This window comes from Notothenia rossii (assembly GCF_949606895.1).
Source record: "Notothenia rossii genome assembly, chromosome: 9".
Classification (NCBI taxonomy): domain Eukaryota; kingdom Metazoa; phylum Chordata; class Actinopteri; order Perciformes; family Nototheniidae; genus Notothenia; species Notothenia rossii.
Window position 1 is genome coordinate 52,355,621 of NC_136907.1, and position 15,105 is coordinate 52,370,725.

The following is a 15,105-nucleotide window of genomic DNA, read 5'->3' on the forward strand; positions in this document are numbered from 1 at the left end:
GTGAAAGGTGACACAGGTATAATAAGTATGAACTCTTAGTAACAAAAGTAATATTTCTTATTTTTAAGTGGTATAATATTTTAAATGTTCGAAAATGTACAGTGCCATGTCTTCTACTTACATTAGTCTCAAAGATTGAGGGATGAAGGGATGAGGAGACTGTGAGAAAGGAAAGTGAGGGTGAATAGAGGACATGGCTAGTGAGGAGAGACAGGAAGGGCGGACACCACCCACTCAGCCAGCAGCCAGTCAGCATACGAGAGAACCAGCAGCCAGTCAGCATACAAGGGAACCAGCAGCCAGTCAAACAGATCTATTAAAGAAAATTAAAGAGCCAAGAAGGAATCACCAAAAAAGCAAAGGCTGCACTAAGAAAAATCCGGAAGGAAAATGCAGCTCTCAAGAAAACAATGAAAATTAGGGACAAGAAATATAAGAAAACGTTTTCAAAAGACCAACTTAAGGCATTAGGCAGACTCACCACAAAGGGGATGAAATGGAGAAATGAGACAATTAAGAAGGCTTTAAAAATTCGCTTTGCGTGCGGACCAACGGGTTACAAAACTCTGCAGGAATTGCAGATTCCCCTTCCACGAATAAGGACACTGCAAAGAAGGATGCAATATGTTAAGTTTGAGCCTGGTGTGTAACAGCTAACATCACTGCCCCTCCACCCGTAACATCACTGCCCCTCCACCTGCCAACATCAGTGCCCTCCACCTGCAAGCACCCAGCCAGAGGAGCGCAAACAACAAAAACAAGCAAGGTGTCCAGTCATGTACCTGGAAGTTTGGGTTGGCAAAATGGAGTAAGAGAGGGACTTGAAAAACCTTGGTGGCTCTCTACTCATGTTTTTACAGTTATCTTGGTTACAGCTCTCAAGTTTTTTTTTTGTTGCCATTTCCACATCTTTAGAAAATATGAAATAAAAAATTGAACTGAAATCAACCTCTTCTCTGAAGAACAAACTTTGATTTCTCTGTCTTGTGAGTTTGCAGTCTTGCAGTTTTGCTCCTCCACCTGTAACATCACTGCCCCTCCACCTGCCATACAGTAGGTTACTAACACAATTACTTATATAATACAGTGATAGAATACATGTTTAGTATGCTTACTTATATAAAACAGTAGTATTAAACTTACCTTGTGTTTTCACTCTCCCTTTGCCATCAATCCAAAATCAGCTGAGCTGCAACATTATACAGACAGGTAATAATCAACATAATCACACAGCCTGTCCTCCTACAAAAAACGACCAAATAGGTCGATTGTTTAAGAAGTGTTGATCACGATATTACGACCCATAGCCACATAGCTTTCCCCCTATTAATTTCTAGCAGCAGTTTATTACGACCTTTTGTCACGTTTTGTCACGATCGTAATCCCGTGAACTTTAACCTTGCGCATCAATAAAAGTGCGACGAGCCAAGAAGATGAAGATGAAGAAGAAGAAGAAGAATTGTTAAAGAGCGTCAGAGCTTTACAAGTGGTAAATCTGATTTCTGTATTTCATTTGATTTGTTTACGCTTTTAATTAATCCTGTCTTTTCTACTAATCATGTTTAACCACGATATTTCAGTTTTACGTTTTAGGGCTGGCCCGTGGCATAGGCAGTATAGGCGAATGCTTGTTGTTAGCAATAGCATGGCTGTAAAGGTTAGCGCTTAGCGCTTAGCTTATATGCGCTAACGGATATGTATTGCAATATAAGAAGGTTCGTCTACAACAAGTTGGAGGGAGAGTTTTCTCCTTCGCACAAAAGGAGCTAAAATCTTGCCTAAAAACAAAACCCTTGGTAGCACGTGACATAACACATAACAATGGCAAAAGTATGTATATTCAGCTAACCAGACCAGGACATGATATGACCGTAAACAATGCGAAAGGAAATGGCATTTTAATAATAATAATAATAATAGTTGACATTTACATGGCGCTTTTCATAATGCGCACACACTTTTTTTTTCTTCTAAATGTCACCTAACATGTTGCATTAATGATAGTTAGGGTAAGTTCAACACTTGAATATCATCAGGTCATAGTTGTTTTACTACTTTAAACATTCGCTAATTCAACTTAAGTTTTGTGAAAGCATCACATCTAGTTAAAAAGAGAAATATATTTCCCTGTAATTACTGATTTACCTGGGACTTGATTGATTTTGGTGTCTGTAGTTTTATTTTGGCAAATGCTTATTTATGAAGCAACAATTAAATTACGTGGTAGCACAGCTAATCTGAGTTCATCTGTTTTTTTTTTTCAGGTCATCTATCAATTCAATTATTTGAAGTAGCCTATTATCATAAAAAAATCAACGGTTCTTTTCAGAGCCATATTCCTCTTCCTACTCTCTTTCACCCCTCTCGTTTTCTTGTCTTTTGTTTTGTTTTTCTCCCTCCCTGTATGTCAGTTCATCCTTTGTTTGTTGTTGCCCTTTTTATCCTCACTTAAAAATGGCATCCAAGCAACTGAATGAATGGCTAGAGATAGGGAATGCCCTCGCAGATGAGTTGGCAAATAAGGCAAGTACAACATTATCCAAATATGTATTATAACATTTACTCAAATGATTAAAGACACACACATTACAAAGATGTGTGTGCAACAATTAAGTGAAATATATAATCTCTTTTATATATTTATATATTAAGATACCAAAGAAACCGAAGATACCAAAGAAAATAACGCAAGGATCAAATGTTTCCTGGAGGAAGAGGGACCTGGATGGGAACATTATAGCCCAACATTGGAATAAGAATCGATCTGGTCTGTAAAATATAATCTAGTTCTAGTGTTTCATTAAGTTTTAATGTCGTTGGTCGGTCCTCAATAATGTTTCCCATATCATCGTACTTTGTTTTATGCAGTTAAACCTTCCAGCTCGCAGGAGTCCCCAGAGGTCGAGGAGACACATGAGATTCCTCTACAGGTCCCAAGTCTTGGTATGCACAATGAATTCTTAAATTATCCTTCAACTTGAAATGTAGGTAATTGTTTGTAGTATGTAATAGCTTTGTTCATGATACATTGTAAAGTGAAAAGCCATGTATGGAATATCTTTTTTTAATTAAACTAAATTCCATGATTTGTTTTATATTTTGTTATTTTAGATCAACATCTTCAGACACTGAGAAACCTGTTGGGTTCTCTCACTGTCCCTGCATCATCAGAAGAAACACCCACTGCATCAACATGGACCCAGAGACAGTTGAAACGTGAACAAAAATTCAGAGCTGCAATGCCAGAGCTCCTTAATTTGAAATTGGCTGCAGAGATTGTCACTACACGTTCCTGTCTCCAATGCAAAACTACTGATGCTGTGGTCCGGTGCTTGGACTGTGTTCCACCAGGAACTCCCTTTCTTTGTCCGGCATGTGACCCTATTATCCATGGTAAACATGTCTTCCATGACAGGGAAGCCATGTTTGATGGGTTTTACAGACCTATTCCTCCCACATCCTTAGTGGTTGTGGATGAAAGTGGCCAATATGGACTCTGTGAACAAGGTGGGTTCAAATAATGTATTACATATTCCCTTACCATGGTTTCCTAATGTGCACTATATACAGCGGCATCATTTTCACCATGTCGGAAGTTTGCTTTAACTGTTAAAATGTCTCAATTTGTATTGACTACATGTCCTAACATGTCCTAACATGCATATGAATCTCTGAAATTGTCTTTGCTGCAGTGTGTCTGCTTCCAATTCCTCCACCATCCCAAATCTGCTCCTGTGGTCCAAGCCAAGATTTCACCATCATCCCAGGAAAGCAGACCGTGTTGGTGACTATCAATGGTTTGTTGCCACCAGAAGACGATCAAGCAGAAATACAGGATTACTATTATACTTTTGTCCTACATTGCATAGATAGCTGTCAAATTGCACATTTATATTTTTTCTCAGGTCCATACAACGTTCGTCTGCCTTCTGTGTGCTGTCCAATTTGTTCCGCCAAATGGTCCCCGAGCATAGGTGACTTGCTGGGATACAAATACTGGCCAGCAACCGACAGCTGCAAAATTATTTTTAAGTTTGATGTGTTCACATCATTCGAGCAAATGAAATTGGCCAGCCCAGCATTATCCCAGCAAGTATTTATAAAAATGCTTGAACATCGATCGTTTTCCACAGGAAGGGTAAGAATAAAATGTGGTTTTCAAGATTTTTGAATACCAAACTTTTAATTAACCAAATGAATACCATTCTTGTTTCCAGACAGGCAGAATCTGTAGCGATACCTTCCACAGAGTCTTTCGGGAGTTTGCCTTCTGTAATTACAGACAAGAAGATCTATGCCTGGTGGAGCCCTTTAAATGCCCAGCATGCACACCTGACATGCTGGCTATTGCTGTAGATGGCAATAGAAAGCATTATCGCTTCAAGAAGTCCAGAGGGTCAGTGAAATCATATTCTCATTTTAGTTGTTGTTTTATTGACTAAGCTGAATGTCTTTGCTGAAATGTTTAACTTTCCCCGACTCTGCAATTTCTTTTTCCAAAGTTTGTAGACCATCAGAAAACAATAGTTGGTTTGAAATTACACATAATTATATAAATCCAATTCATAAACATTATTGTATATGACGCCTGTAAAGTTAACTCAACTTTAAAATGTTAAATGGTTGACGTTAGTTGGATATGTTGGAGCTAAGAACCAGTTTTGGATATAATCGCTTCATGAAAAATGTATTAAATTGCCCAGGAACCTTTTTCTATGCCTTCCTCTGCCCTATTCCATGCCCATCAATATAAAGGATGTACTTTTATTTTTACCTTTTTACAAGAAGTCAGTAAACTTTTCACTAATGTTAAATAATGGTGGCAAAAGACTTTACACAGAATTACAGATCAAATTCACAAAGACCTTTTCCACATTTATGAAAATGTTATGGCAAAAGCAAATTGGCCACATTTAAATAGAAGACACAATCAAACTTATGTATGTATGATAATGTTGCTTACAATTTCTTTCTCGAATTTCGCAGGACAGATGAACCGTCTCTATTTGATGGACTGTTCATTGCCCAGGACAGTAAAGTGTCTGCCTTTGTCGACAAAATCAGGAGCCAGATGACGATTGTAAGAATCTATTCAATCCCCTAACCTTTATTTATTTTTCTTAGCACAGGGTTAAATGTAACAGATTGTGTCTATTTCAGAAAAGTGGTCGTGATGTTTGTGGACCGGCAACTTTCACAGCTTGCAGAGAAACCTCACACAAGTCCAGGGCCAAGGTGGATGAGGAAGGCCTGCAAATAGCTGTGTGCAGACATGGCATCTTGCTACAAGGCCTAAATCACTACCGTGGTGAAATATATGCCTACCCAATGTTCCTGCAGAAGGAGCTGGCTGAAGTTGCGAATGCAACATTCTTTTGTATGGATGTTGCCTGCAGGTAGTTATAACTATTGCAAAATTGGAAGTGTTTGTGGGAAACGTGTTATCTATTTAATTCTTGAACATCCAGTAGATGTTAAGCAAAAAAAGCATTCATTTGGATAAATGCTGATGTTGGTGACAAGGATTGTACTGGTAATTTTAAGGACCTGGTTTATCTTTTTACTATTATGCCATCATGCAACTGGAAAAGCTAATTGATTTTGTCATTACAGGTACTGGCCTTATTTGGAGAAGATGGCAGCAAAGTTGCCTGAGCTCCAACCACTTACAGAGATGAAACCTTTTCTCTCTGTAATGCACGCCAAGGCCCACACAGGCAAATGCGAGGTACAGTATGCAAGTTAAACATTTGTGTCACTAGATTCAAATGTTTTAGAAATTGTAGTGCACATAAGAATATCATGTAGTATATTCTATTCAAGCCTGTGGAATAATTGTAATAGTTACAAATGTTGACAAAATTGTTACAAAACAGACTGTCACAAGGATAGGCTTCCAAAACCCATTATGTTTATTTTAGTAAATATATCCGCACTGTAGAAATAATGAATGAACAGAGCTTCAAATAACTGCAGTTGTGACATTGTAGTTCAAAGCATAATTCAATATCAGAACATTTTAACTTTCTGAAATTGCTCCTGACACTGATGATAACTAAAGATGTACAGTACAAGAAATTATAATATTGAACTAAATAGCTAGATCTCATTGTTTATGATTCTGAGCAGGTGAAGTGGGGTGGCAGAAGCCAGGAAGGTGCTGGAAATACTGTCGGCGAGGAAGTGGAACAGGTTAACAGCTTCCTCTCAAGGGCAGCTCTGACAACAAAATACATGACCAAATCAGGTTGGTAGAGGAAAACAAATAGTTTTAAGTAGTGCCACATTGTAAAGCTCATATGAATTTTCATGTTTTTGTGTTTACAGCTAGAGCAGATATGATAACCGTGCTGGCTATGCAATGGAACCACAGGAAGGTGGAGAATCTCCACAAGACACTCTCAAAGAGATTTGTCAAAGTAAGACGTCCATGCTGCATTTCAAAATGTATATTAAGAATATCCGAGTTTCTTGTTGTAGTAATTTAACACCATCCTTAGCTACATGTTGTTGAATTGAATGTATTCTGCAATCATTTCATTATGATGGTGCTGCCATGGCACACTATTCTGCCAAGAGAGTCTCTGTTCTGTTTGTTTTTAATAAAGCACTATAGGTTGATTCATCTGAATTTCTGGATAATAATAATAATAATAATAATAATAATAATAATAATAATAATGTTAATCCTGCTTGATCTTGAAAAAAAAGGGAAACTAAGGTGATACTTGCCAACCTTGAAGAGAAGGTGTTTAGCATTTCATGTTGTTGTCTGGTCAGTTAATGTGCATAAAGGAATTCAGTAAAAAACAACCTTCTCAACCAACTGGAACGCATATTCACTTTTTCCTTTTAAACATTCTAACCAGACTACACAGAGAGCACAAACTGAAGTGGACAATCTTGAGAGTCTCAAGCAAGAGCTGAACATCTCCCTGGAGGACACGGAGCAGTGGGTGTTGGAGGTCAAGCAATGGGCAGCCACTGGTATGTTATATGATCACTGTGGTATAGATTTGGTTCCATATTTCCAAACATTTGGCTTCATGTTTTATGATTACACCTTGTTGTTTCTGTTTTCAAGAGAAACATGGAGCCCAGAGTAGCCAAGAGGAGCTCCAGAGAGAAATAGATGAAATTATTTATTCCCTCTCAAGAAAGAAACACGACCTCTATCGACAAAATGGTATTTATTATTACGTTATCTAGAAACAATATTTGTTTCTTGTTGTTTGTATTATTAATATTAGTTTATTTGTATTTTGTTTTACTTTACAGACAGCAACCAAACAAGGCAACGCAAACGGAGAAGACTGACAGAGCTCAAGAAGAAACTCAGAGAGAGGATACTGCAGTACAACACCATTGATGCCTGTTCAGAGAAAATTGACACAGAAGTATGGAATCAAATTAGGGTCAATAATATTCACAAATTATTTCATAGTCTGCAGTTGTATATCACCTGTTGTGTGCATGTGAAAATATTTTGTGCATGTGTAAAAAAGTTTTGTGCACGCAGATATAATTTGCTCGTGTAAAAACATTTTGCAGCTGTAGAAATATTTTGTGCGTGTGTGAAAAGGTTTTGCAGATATAATTTGCACGTGTAAAAAAGTTTTGCAGGTGTAGAAATATTTTGTGCAAGGATATTTACAACAGTGAGGTTTCACAAAGTCTGAGATACGGACACACAAATGTCCTATCTGTGTGTGCGAACCTGAAGTTACAAGCTGCTATTTACGAGTACAAATTTTGACCCTGTTTTTACGCCTGAGTATGCTAGCCAATCAGCACGTTGCCCACTGACTAGCCAATCAGCACGTAGCCCACTGACCATCCAATCATAGGACACAAGGTTCTAACGCGTTCGTTTTGCTGACCTGCGCCACTTGGAGAGTGCTTGCGGGAGTCAACATGGAGGAGCCCGAGGCGAACTCTTGTGGGACACAGGTGGGTTAATTACATGCTACCACGGAACATGCCACCACAGTTTTAATTAACTAACGTTACATCGTAATTAACTAAATATATCAAGACAGCTGTGCGTGCATCCCTGAGTTACTTAAATTGTATATTTAACGCTAGCTAGTTGATGTGGTCTTTGCTATTGTCTTAGCTAGCTACAGTATGTTGGCTAAATTAACGTTTGTTGTTGTTGTGCCGTTTGAATGAGTAACGTTAATGTTAAAGAAATTAATGCAACACTTGTCGGGCGCTTACTGACATAATTCCCCGGGCATTTAATATGGAGAGGAAGGTAACGTAACGTTAGTTAGCCAAAGGTCGAAAAGGTTCAGTTTCCAATCCGACTTGTGTTCACGTCAGCTGGAAAATAAAGCAAGTGAACCGAAAAGGAACGGTAAAGTGGGCTAACCATACGATCTTCATAATCAATCATAAATAACTGTAAGGCCTACTCAACACAAATGCTCCTTACAACCCGCTGCAATAGACGATGAGCGATTCATGTTTTCTTAAAAATCAATCAATCATATACTCTACAGTATATGATTGATTTATGTATTAATTATTTTATTTGTTTAAATATAATTCTATATTTTTTTCATATACTCTACAGTCCATGCATTATACTTTTTTGCATGAAAAGGGCAGAACTTCAAAAGCTTTAACCTGAAACACATGCCTCACTACTCGAGTTCAGGCCAAAATTAGCCTTACTTCATTCATTTAAAAGACCTATCAGCAATATTTAGGACACAAATAACATATTTATAACAATAAATGCTCTTCCTCAGCTATGTTTTATATAATGTAAACACAAGCAGTATTGTAGCCAAAGATAAACATTTCACTATACATTGTGCGGGTCATCTTATGTAGGCGCCGACCACATCATGTTATTCAGCACAACACCACTAAAAGGGGTCTGGCGATGGACACGAAGATTATTTCAATCATCAAAGGACTTGGTGGGACAAGATGTGGTGTGGATACATCAAGCAATTAATACCTTTTTATTTTGCAGATATGGTATGGTAATATTTGGTGGAATTGATGGATTTTCAAGAAAGGTTAGTGCTTCCTGGAGTTTATTTTACAATTGACCAAAAGTGAATTGATATTAAATGCCATTTTTTAAAGTTAATTATCACGCACATACAGTATGGGGTCAGTATTTAATTCATTAATAGGTTATTTGAGTACTGTGTTTCTGTGGTGCTTACTTTTTCCAAGTAGCCAATAACAACAAGGCGGCTTCAACAGCTCTGCAGTTCTTCCTTGAGGCTGTGGACAAACACGGATTTCCATCCAGGTAACAGGCTATTTCTTGTTTTGTGTGTGTTTTTTTTACATGTAAACATTGGATTATTGGAAATACTGAATATGAAGAAAAATGTCAGGTGCACTTGATACAGTTAAAAGAACACTGATTTGTATCAGTCTAGGCCATTTTATAAAAATAAGGTAGACTTTTGTCACGGCAGCCGTATTGACATGAACTAGCAGGTAAATACAGGTTAAATTAATTAAGTTGATTAAGGTTCCATTCTATTTAGTGCAGTAGAGCCTTTCCAGTGAGCCAACATGCACAATAGCAGCACCCTGACTGTTTGATCTGAATGGAACAGAACATTAATTAGTATCACTGGTAACACCTGTGTTTACCCTACTATTTTATGTCAAAATGGCTGCTTTTCAAAAAGGTCTATAGGCCTACATGATCAACAGATTTTTCACTAAGTTTTACAAGAAAAGTTGTAAATTGATAGTTGGGGATATAGTGCCTATTAAGCAAAGGCCCAGGAAGCCCTAGCACCCCCTATATGTCATTTCTGAAACAACACTTTACCAGTGATGACACTTATGGGGATGGCCTTAGAATGAGATTGGATTATTCATTCCTTGTTTATATGACTTTACATGACCTCATGACATATTCCCAATATTATGTGTAGGTCTTTCCAGTGATGTGCCCATAAAGAATGTTTCAGTCTCATACTAAAACCTCTTGTTTCTGTGGTAACAAAATCTTTAAAACTGCTGGTTCCCTGGGGGATTAGCCAGTAGCCAATAGTGAAGCTTGTTAAATGGCTATAGCTGTACTTAGAAAACTGGAGATACAGCCAGCTCTAAGAGTACAGATATTCAAATGTCACATTGTCAAATTAATTAACATGGTATCTGTATGGTTGTACATGTCAAGGGTCAGAGGAGACCAAGGTGTGGAAAATGTGGACATTGCCAGACATATGTTTGACGTTCGTGGGTGCGGCAGGGGAAGCTTCATCTCAGGGAAAAGTGTTCATAATCAAAGGTAATATCAGTGTATGGTTATAGCTTCTGTCATAAAGCTTTCTTTGGTCAAAATATCTTTTGCTAGTGTATCGCTTAATAGTGACGTACTGCCATTAATTATGGTGCTAAAAGTTGTTGCTGAGATTAATGTACATATTAGTGTTATTAGGGATGGGGGAAAATCCATTGAGTTACTATTTGCATTTTTTGCAACGTAAAGGTGTGATAATTGTTTACGGACTGCATTTATTCATTTATTTTTGTCAACTGTCTTTCAGGATAGAGCGCCTGTGGCGTGACGTGTGGAATGTCGTGTCAAGTATTTATTACGATCTGCTCCACAGCCTAGAGGAGGATGGCCTGCTCGACCCAGCAAATTGCACACACCTTTTCTGTGCTCAGTATGTCTTTCTGCCCCGAATTCAGGAAGATCTTGACACATTCACAGATGGCTGGAATAACCATTCACTCCGAACAGAACGTAACCTCACTCCTAACCAGCTGTGGGAAATCGGGAAGAGTCAGAGCCCTGTCAGCCCTCCTGACAACTTTGAGGTAAAGGGGAAAAACTGTTTTGTAGTTCTGTGTTTTATTCACCATTGTGGAGGAAGCCAATGTTAGCACACCTTGCTTTCTTTTAGAAGTCATAACAATGTTAGTATTTGGTTATATGTTTATTTGACAAAATCCTTACACTGTTCTTAATATTATAATGAAAATGCAACACACGGGAACTGGAATTTAGCCTACCAGGACCACTGTGTTTCACTTTACCAGGCATCTTCCAATAGTACACAGCAATAACCATATGCATAATCAGGCTACAGCAGAATTACAATTTGTGTCAAAGCCAACAATGGGCTATGCAACACAATGTAACATTGAGTTTCAGTTGCATAGAATAGTTTTGTTGATATACAAAGACATAGGCCACAATCCGAAAAATGTAAAACTAATGAAAACAACTACTGTTGTAGTTGTTTTCATTTTATTTTTCTTTGAATTTGTAGGCCTCAAAAAGAATATTGCAGGAAAAAAAGATGCTGACTTCTTTCACTGGTAAATTAACACCTGAAAACTGCAATGAATATGCAGTGCACTAGTCTATTTAGTCTGTACAAGGATAACATTTAAACTAAATAAATGGCTTAATAAATTACAGTTCAGTAATGCATGTCAAGTGATTGAAATCTAGTTTAGTGTTCATGTCAAGATTGACAAAACAACAATTTAATCAGTGGGGTGGAAATCATTTAATAATAAATAATGGACTGTATTAGTAATTTAGAATTTGTATTTGTAGGGAGCCAAATGATTTCTAGAAAAGGTTCCTGACCACTGTTTTAGGGTGTCATCCCGTGTAATTATTTTTAACAAACCCGATTACTTTTTTATTTCAGGGGATCCATTTTCCAGATGTGGAAATTGCAGACATGGATCAAATTGGAGTACAGGTTCCTGAACTGGCATCTCCCCTGGGCATCGAAGAACTGGAAGGACTGAATCAACTTTTTAATCCTACTGCTCCTTCATTGTGTTTTGGGGCAGACATCTATAGTGCTGTAGTTCACTACATAGAGGGTGTCCTTGAATCAAGTCAGGAAGCATAAGGCACAATGCATACTAACTTTCAGCAGTGGAAGAAGTATTCAGTAATTAGTTGCATATAAATCCTTTATATCCTGTTGGCTAGTTTAATCTCCATCAATGCATCATATTCTATAAGATCATCATGTGTTTGTATCTTTGTCTCTGTCCTGTGAAAACCACGTATCTCTACAAAGTCAGAAAAACAGCCTGTTTTCAGCTTTGTGACGACTACTTTTCAAGCTGATCCAAGAGGCTTTTTAAAGAGTTTATTTAGCTGAAGAAGAATTTAAGTAACACTTCATCCTTCAGTTGATCACAAACATTCAACACCAACACATCTGGAGATACGTGGTACTTTTGTGGGGGTGGTTGGGTAGAGGGATGATGGAATATATATATATATATATATATATATATATATATATATAGGGCATGACTGTTATATTCTCATTTTGAAAAGGAAAATAAATGTATTTCAATTTTAGAGGCCTACTTTATTTGTAGTAACCTGAAATGTTACTCTTAGAATAACATGGCTTTCCACTAGCTAATGCAGTTCCTTGTTACATGAAAGATACTACAGTAGTAGTATAATGTTCTATTTTAGAACTCACAATAATGTCCCTACCTTTCATCCTGACATTGACTTCTGTTCATTCCGCTACGACTTGAAAAAATCATTTTCAGAGACTTCAACCTGCATTCAAAATAGTCCCCGGGGAAATGTTTACACAGCAAATTATCAGTTCTGTGGTTTATGAATGGAAATTACTTTGTTAGCCGCAGAACATTTTAAGGTATATAATATAATAATTCAAATTTTGATTGTTGTGAAAAATGTGGGTAAATTGAAATGAGGCAAACATCCAAAGTCACTGGTCAATGGTTTATTTCTTAGAATCTTTGGATACAAGAGCTGTAGGATTCAAGTAAATACATCAGCAATAACAAGTACTGTAATAGACCATTTTCAAAATATTGACTCTATTAACAGAATGAATGATGCCATTGGTTACAACTACCTGAACCAGGTGCCAGAACTACATATGGCACAATCCAAACAGCCCTTCCAACAAAATGCAGTACAAAAAGAGTACCAGGCAAAGGTTATAGTATCTGTCACAAAATGTCATGTTCAAGTTCAATTTTGAGCTGACCACTGGAACAAATGAAGTAGTAATAATCTCAAAAGGTTTCGTTTCTGTGAGTCGATATTCTTAAAATGGAGATCTCTTTTCAGGTGAAAGAATACCAAAGACAAAATCCCTTTTTACACCAATGAGCAAAAGCAGAAGCTCCATAACACTGAAACGATGTTTTTTTTGCAACAGAATCATACTGATGAGCAGTATCTAAACTAGACCAAAGCCTGTAACATAGGTTGCAATGCAGCTCTCCACATGCTTGGAAAAGTCCTCATAGTTTTGGAAGTGCCCAGGTACATGCAATGTGCCAAAACATGTGGAAGACTTCAGGTACGCCCCCTTCACAACTCGGACCTTCAAGGTGTCTGTAGGGATTTCCCACCCTACCCAGAACTTTGTCAGCTGTTCGAGTTGGGATGGAGAGGCTGCATTCAAAGACAACAAGAGGTTGTGGAAATACATCAAATAAATGACATTTGCGTTTTTAAAGATGAGCTGTATTTTACTGCTTTACCATGTTGTTTTATATATAGGTAAATGGAAATACTTTGTTGGGATAGTACTGAGCCCAAAAAAGGAGGGTGGCACAAAGTAGTATTAGCAAAGACCACATCAACTAGCTAGCGTTAAATATACAATTTAAGTAACTCCGGGATGCACGCACAGCTGTCTTGATATATTTAGTTAATTACGATGTAACGTTAGTTAATTAAAACTGTAGTGGCATGCTCCGTGGTAGCATGTAATTAACCCACCTGTGTCCCACAAGAGTTCGCCTCGGACTCCTCCATGTTGACTCCCGCAAGCACGCTCCAAGTGGCGCAGGTCAGCAAAACGAACGCGTTAGAACCTTGTGTCCTATGATTGGATGGTCAGTGGGCAACGTGCTGATTGGCTAGCATACTCAGGCGTAAAAACAGGGTCAAAATTCGTACTCGTAAATAGCAGCTTGTAGCTTGTAACTTCAGGTTCGCACACACAGATAGGAAATTTGTGTGTCCGTATCTCAGACTTTGTGAAACCTCACTGTTGTAAATATCCTTGCACAAAATATTTCTACACCTGCAAAACTTTTTTACACGTGCAAATTATATCCGCAAAAACTTTTCACACACGCACAAAATATTTCTACAGCTGCAACATGTTTTTACACGAGCAAATTATATCTGTGTGCACAAAATCTTTTCACATGCGCACAACAGGTGATATACAACTGCAGACTGTGAAATAATTTGTGAATATTATTGACCCTAATTTGATTCCATACAGAAGCAGCATGCAGTCTGTCTGAGGATGTCATTCTGCCCTGGGAGGCGCAAGGAGATGGTAAGAAACAACTTGTTTTTGTTTGCCCTAGATATTCCATAAATTCAGTTGAAGTACTAGAATACAATCACCAATGTAACACAGAGCTGTCAACATAGGTGTCACAAATCATCATGATCACAACAAATCATTTTGAAATAATTATATTGAAATGTCTGTATGATGTTGCCCTATCAAGTCTTAATAGTCTAGTCTCACTGGGACAGGCACATCTATGGAAACAGTAAAACCCTTCCTGACCACCCTGAACTGCATACTAATGTTGAATCTCAAGACATACTGAATGTAATTCTGCCAACATAGACAGAATTGAAAAAATTCAGCAAGCGGCGAGGTTGATTTTTTTTTTACCAGATTTTAAGGTTTTGGTCAATTTAAGTTAAAAAGATTGAATACAAACTGATATTTTTTGTTTTATTAGCCTTACCATTGTGGTTGTTATATTTTGTGTTTTTTCCATTATAGTGGTGAACCTGCGCACAAAGAGGTGACTTTTTGACCAGGTTATGCTGGTCAGGCGTATGGAAGAGGAGAAAGTCATCATTGTGAAGGAGATGACCCAGCATTGCCAAAATCTGAGGCAGGCACTGGACCACGTCCTTCATCAGACAAAAGACAACATCAGGAACCAAAGTATGTTCCACAAATACCGATTTATAACATTTGCCACTGCCCCCCTCCCAGTGTCAAATGTCTATCACTGAATAGCATCTGTAATGATTGCATTTTTTCTGAATCACAAATCTTTTTAGCTAATATACAGCCTCGGAGTTAAACATTAAAATTG

The 15,105-nt window shown here is 37.7% G+C and overlaps 1 protein-coding gene and 1 long non-coding RNA gene across 3 annotated transcripts; both read left to right on the plus strand.

Moving 5' to 3' along the window:
- Positions 1-2,648: 2,648 nt before the first annotated feature.
- Positions 2,649-14,712, plus strand: LOC307020607 (uncharacterized protein). Of its 2 annotated transcripts, XM_079652079.1 has the most exons (14): positions 2,649-2,767; positions 2,869-3,507; positions 3,693-3,797; positions 3,906-4,138; positions 4,218-4,396; positions 4,987-5,080; positions 5,161-5,396; positions 5,614-5,728; positions 6,127-6,247; positions 6,328-6,419; positions 6,870-6,987; positions 7,085-7,186; positions 7,279-7,397; positions 14,262-14,712. In XM_079652079.1, the coding sequence occupies exons 2-14, from the start codon at positions 3,240-3,242 to the stop codon at positions 14,358-14,360; spliced, it is 1,881 nt and encodes a 626-aa protein (XP_079508205.1). In that variant the 5' UTR covers positions 2,649-2,767; positions 2,869-3,239; the 3' UTR covers positions 14,361-14,712. The 2 variants fall into 2 exon arrangements, with proteins under 2 accessions (XP_079508205.1, XP_079508204.1); XM_079652078.1 differs by having other exon boundaries at positions 3,693-4,138; positions 6,130-6,247.
- On the plus strand, positions 9,193-12,221 carry LOC307020532. Its single transcript, XR_013802909.1, has 4 exons — positions 9,193-9,274; positions 10,166-10,276; positions 10,536-10,812; positions 11,658-12,221. It is a non-coding gene; the product is annotated as an uncharacterized lncRNA (long non-coding RNA).
- Positions 14,713-15,105: the final 393 nt, after the last annotated feature.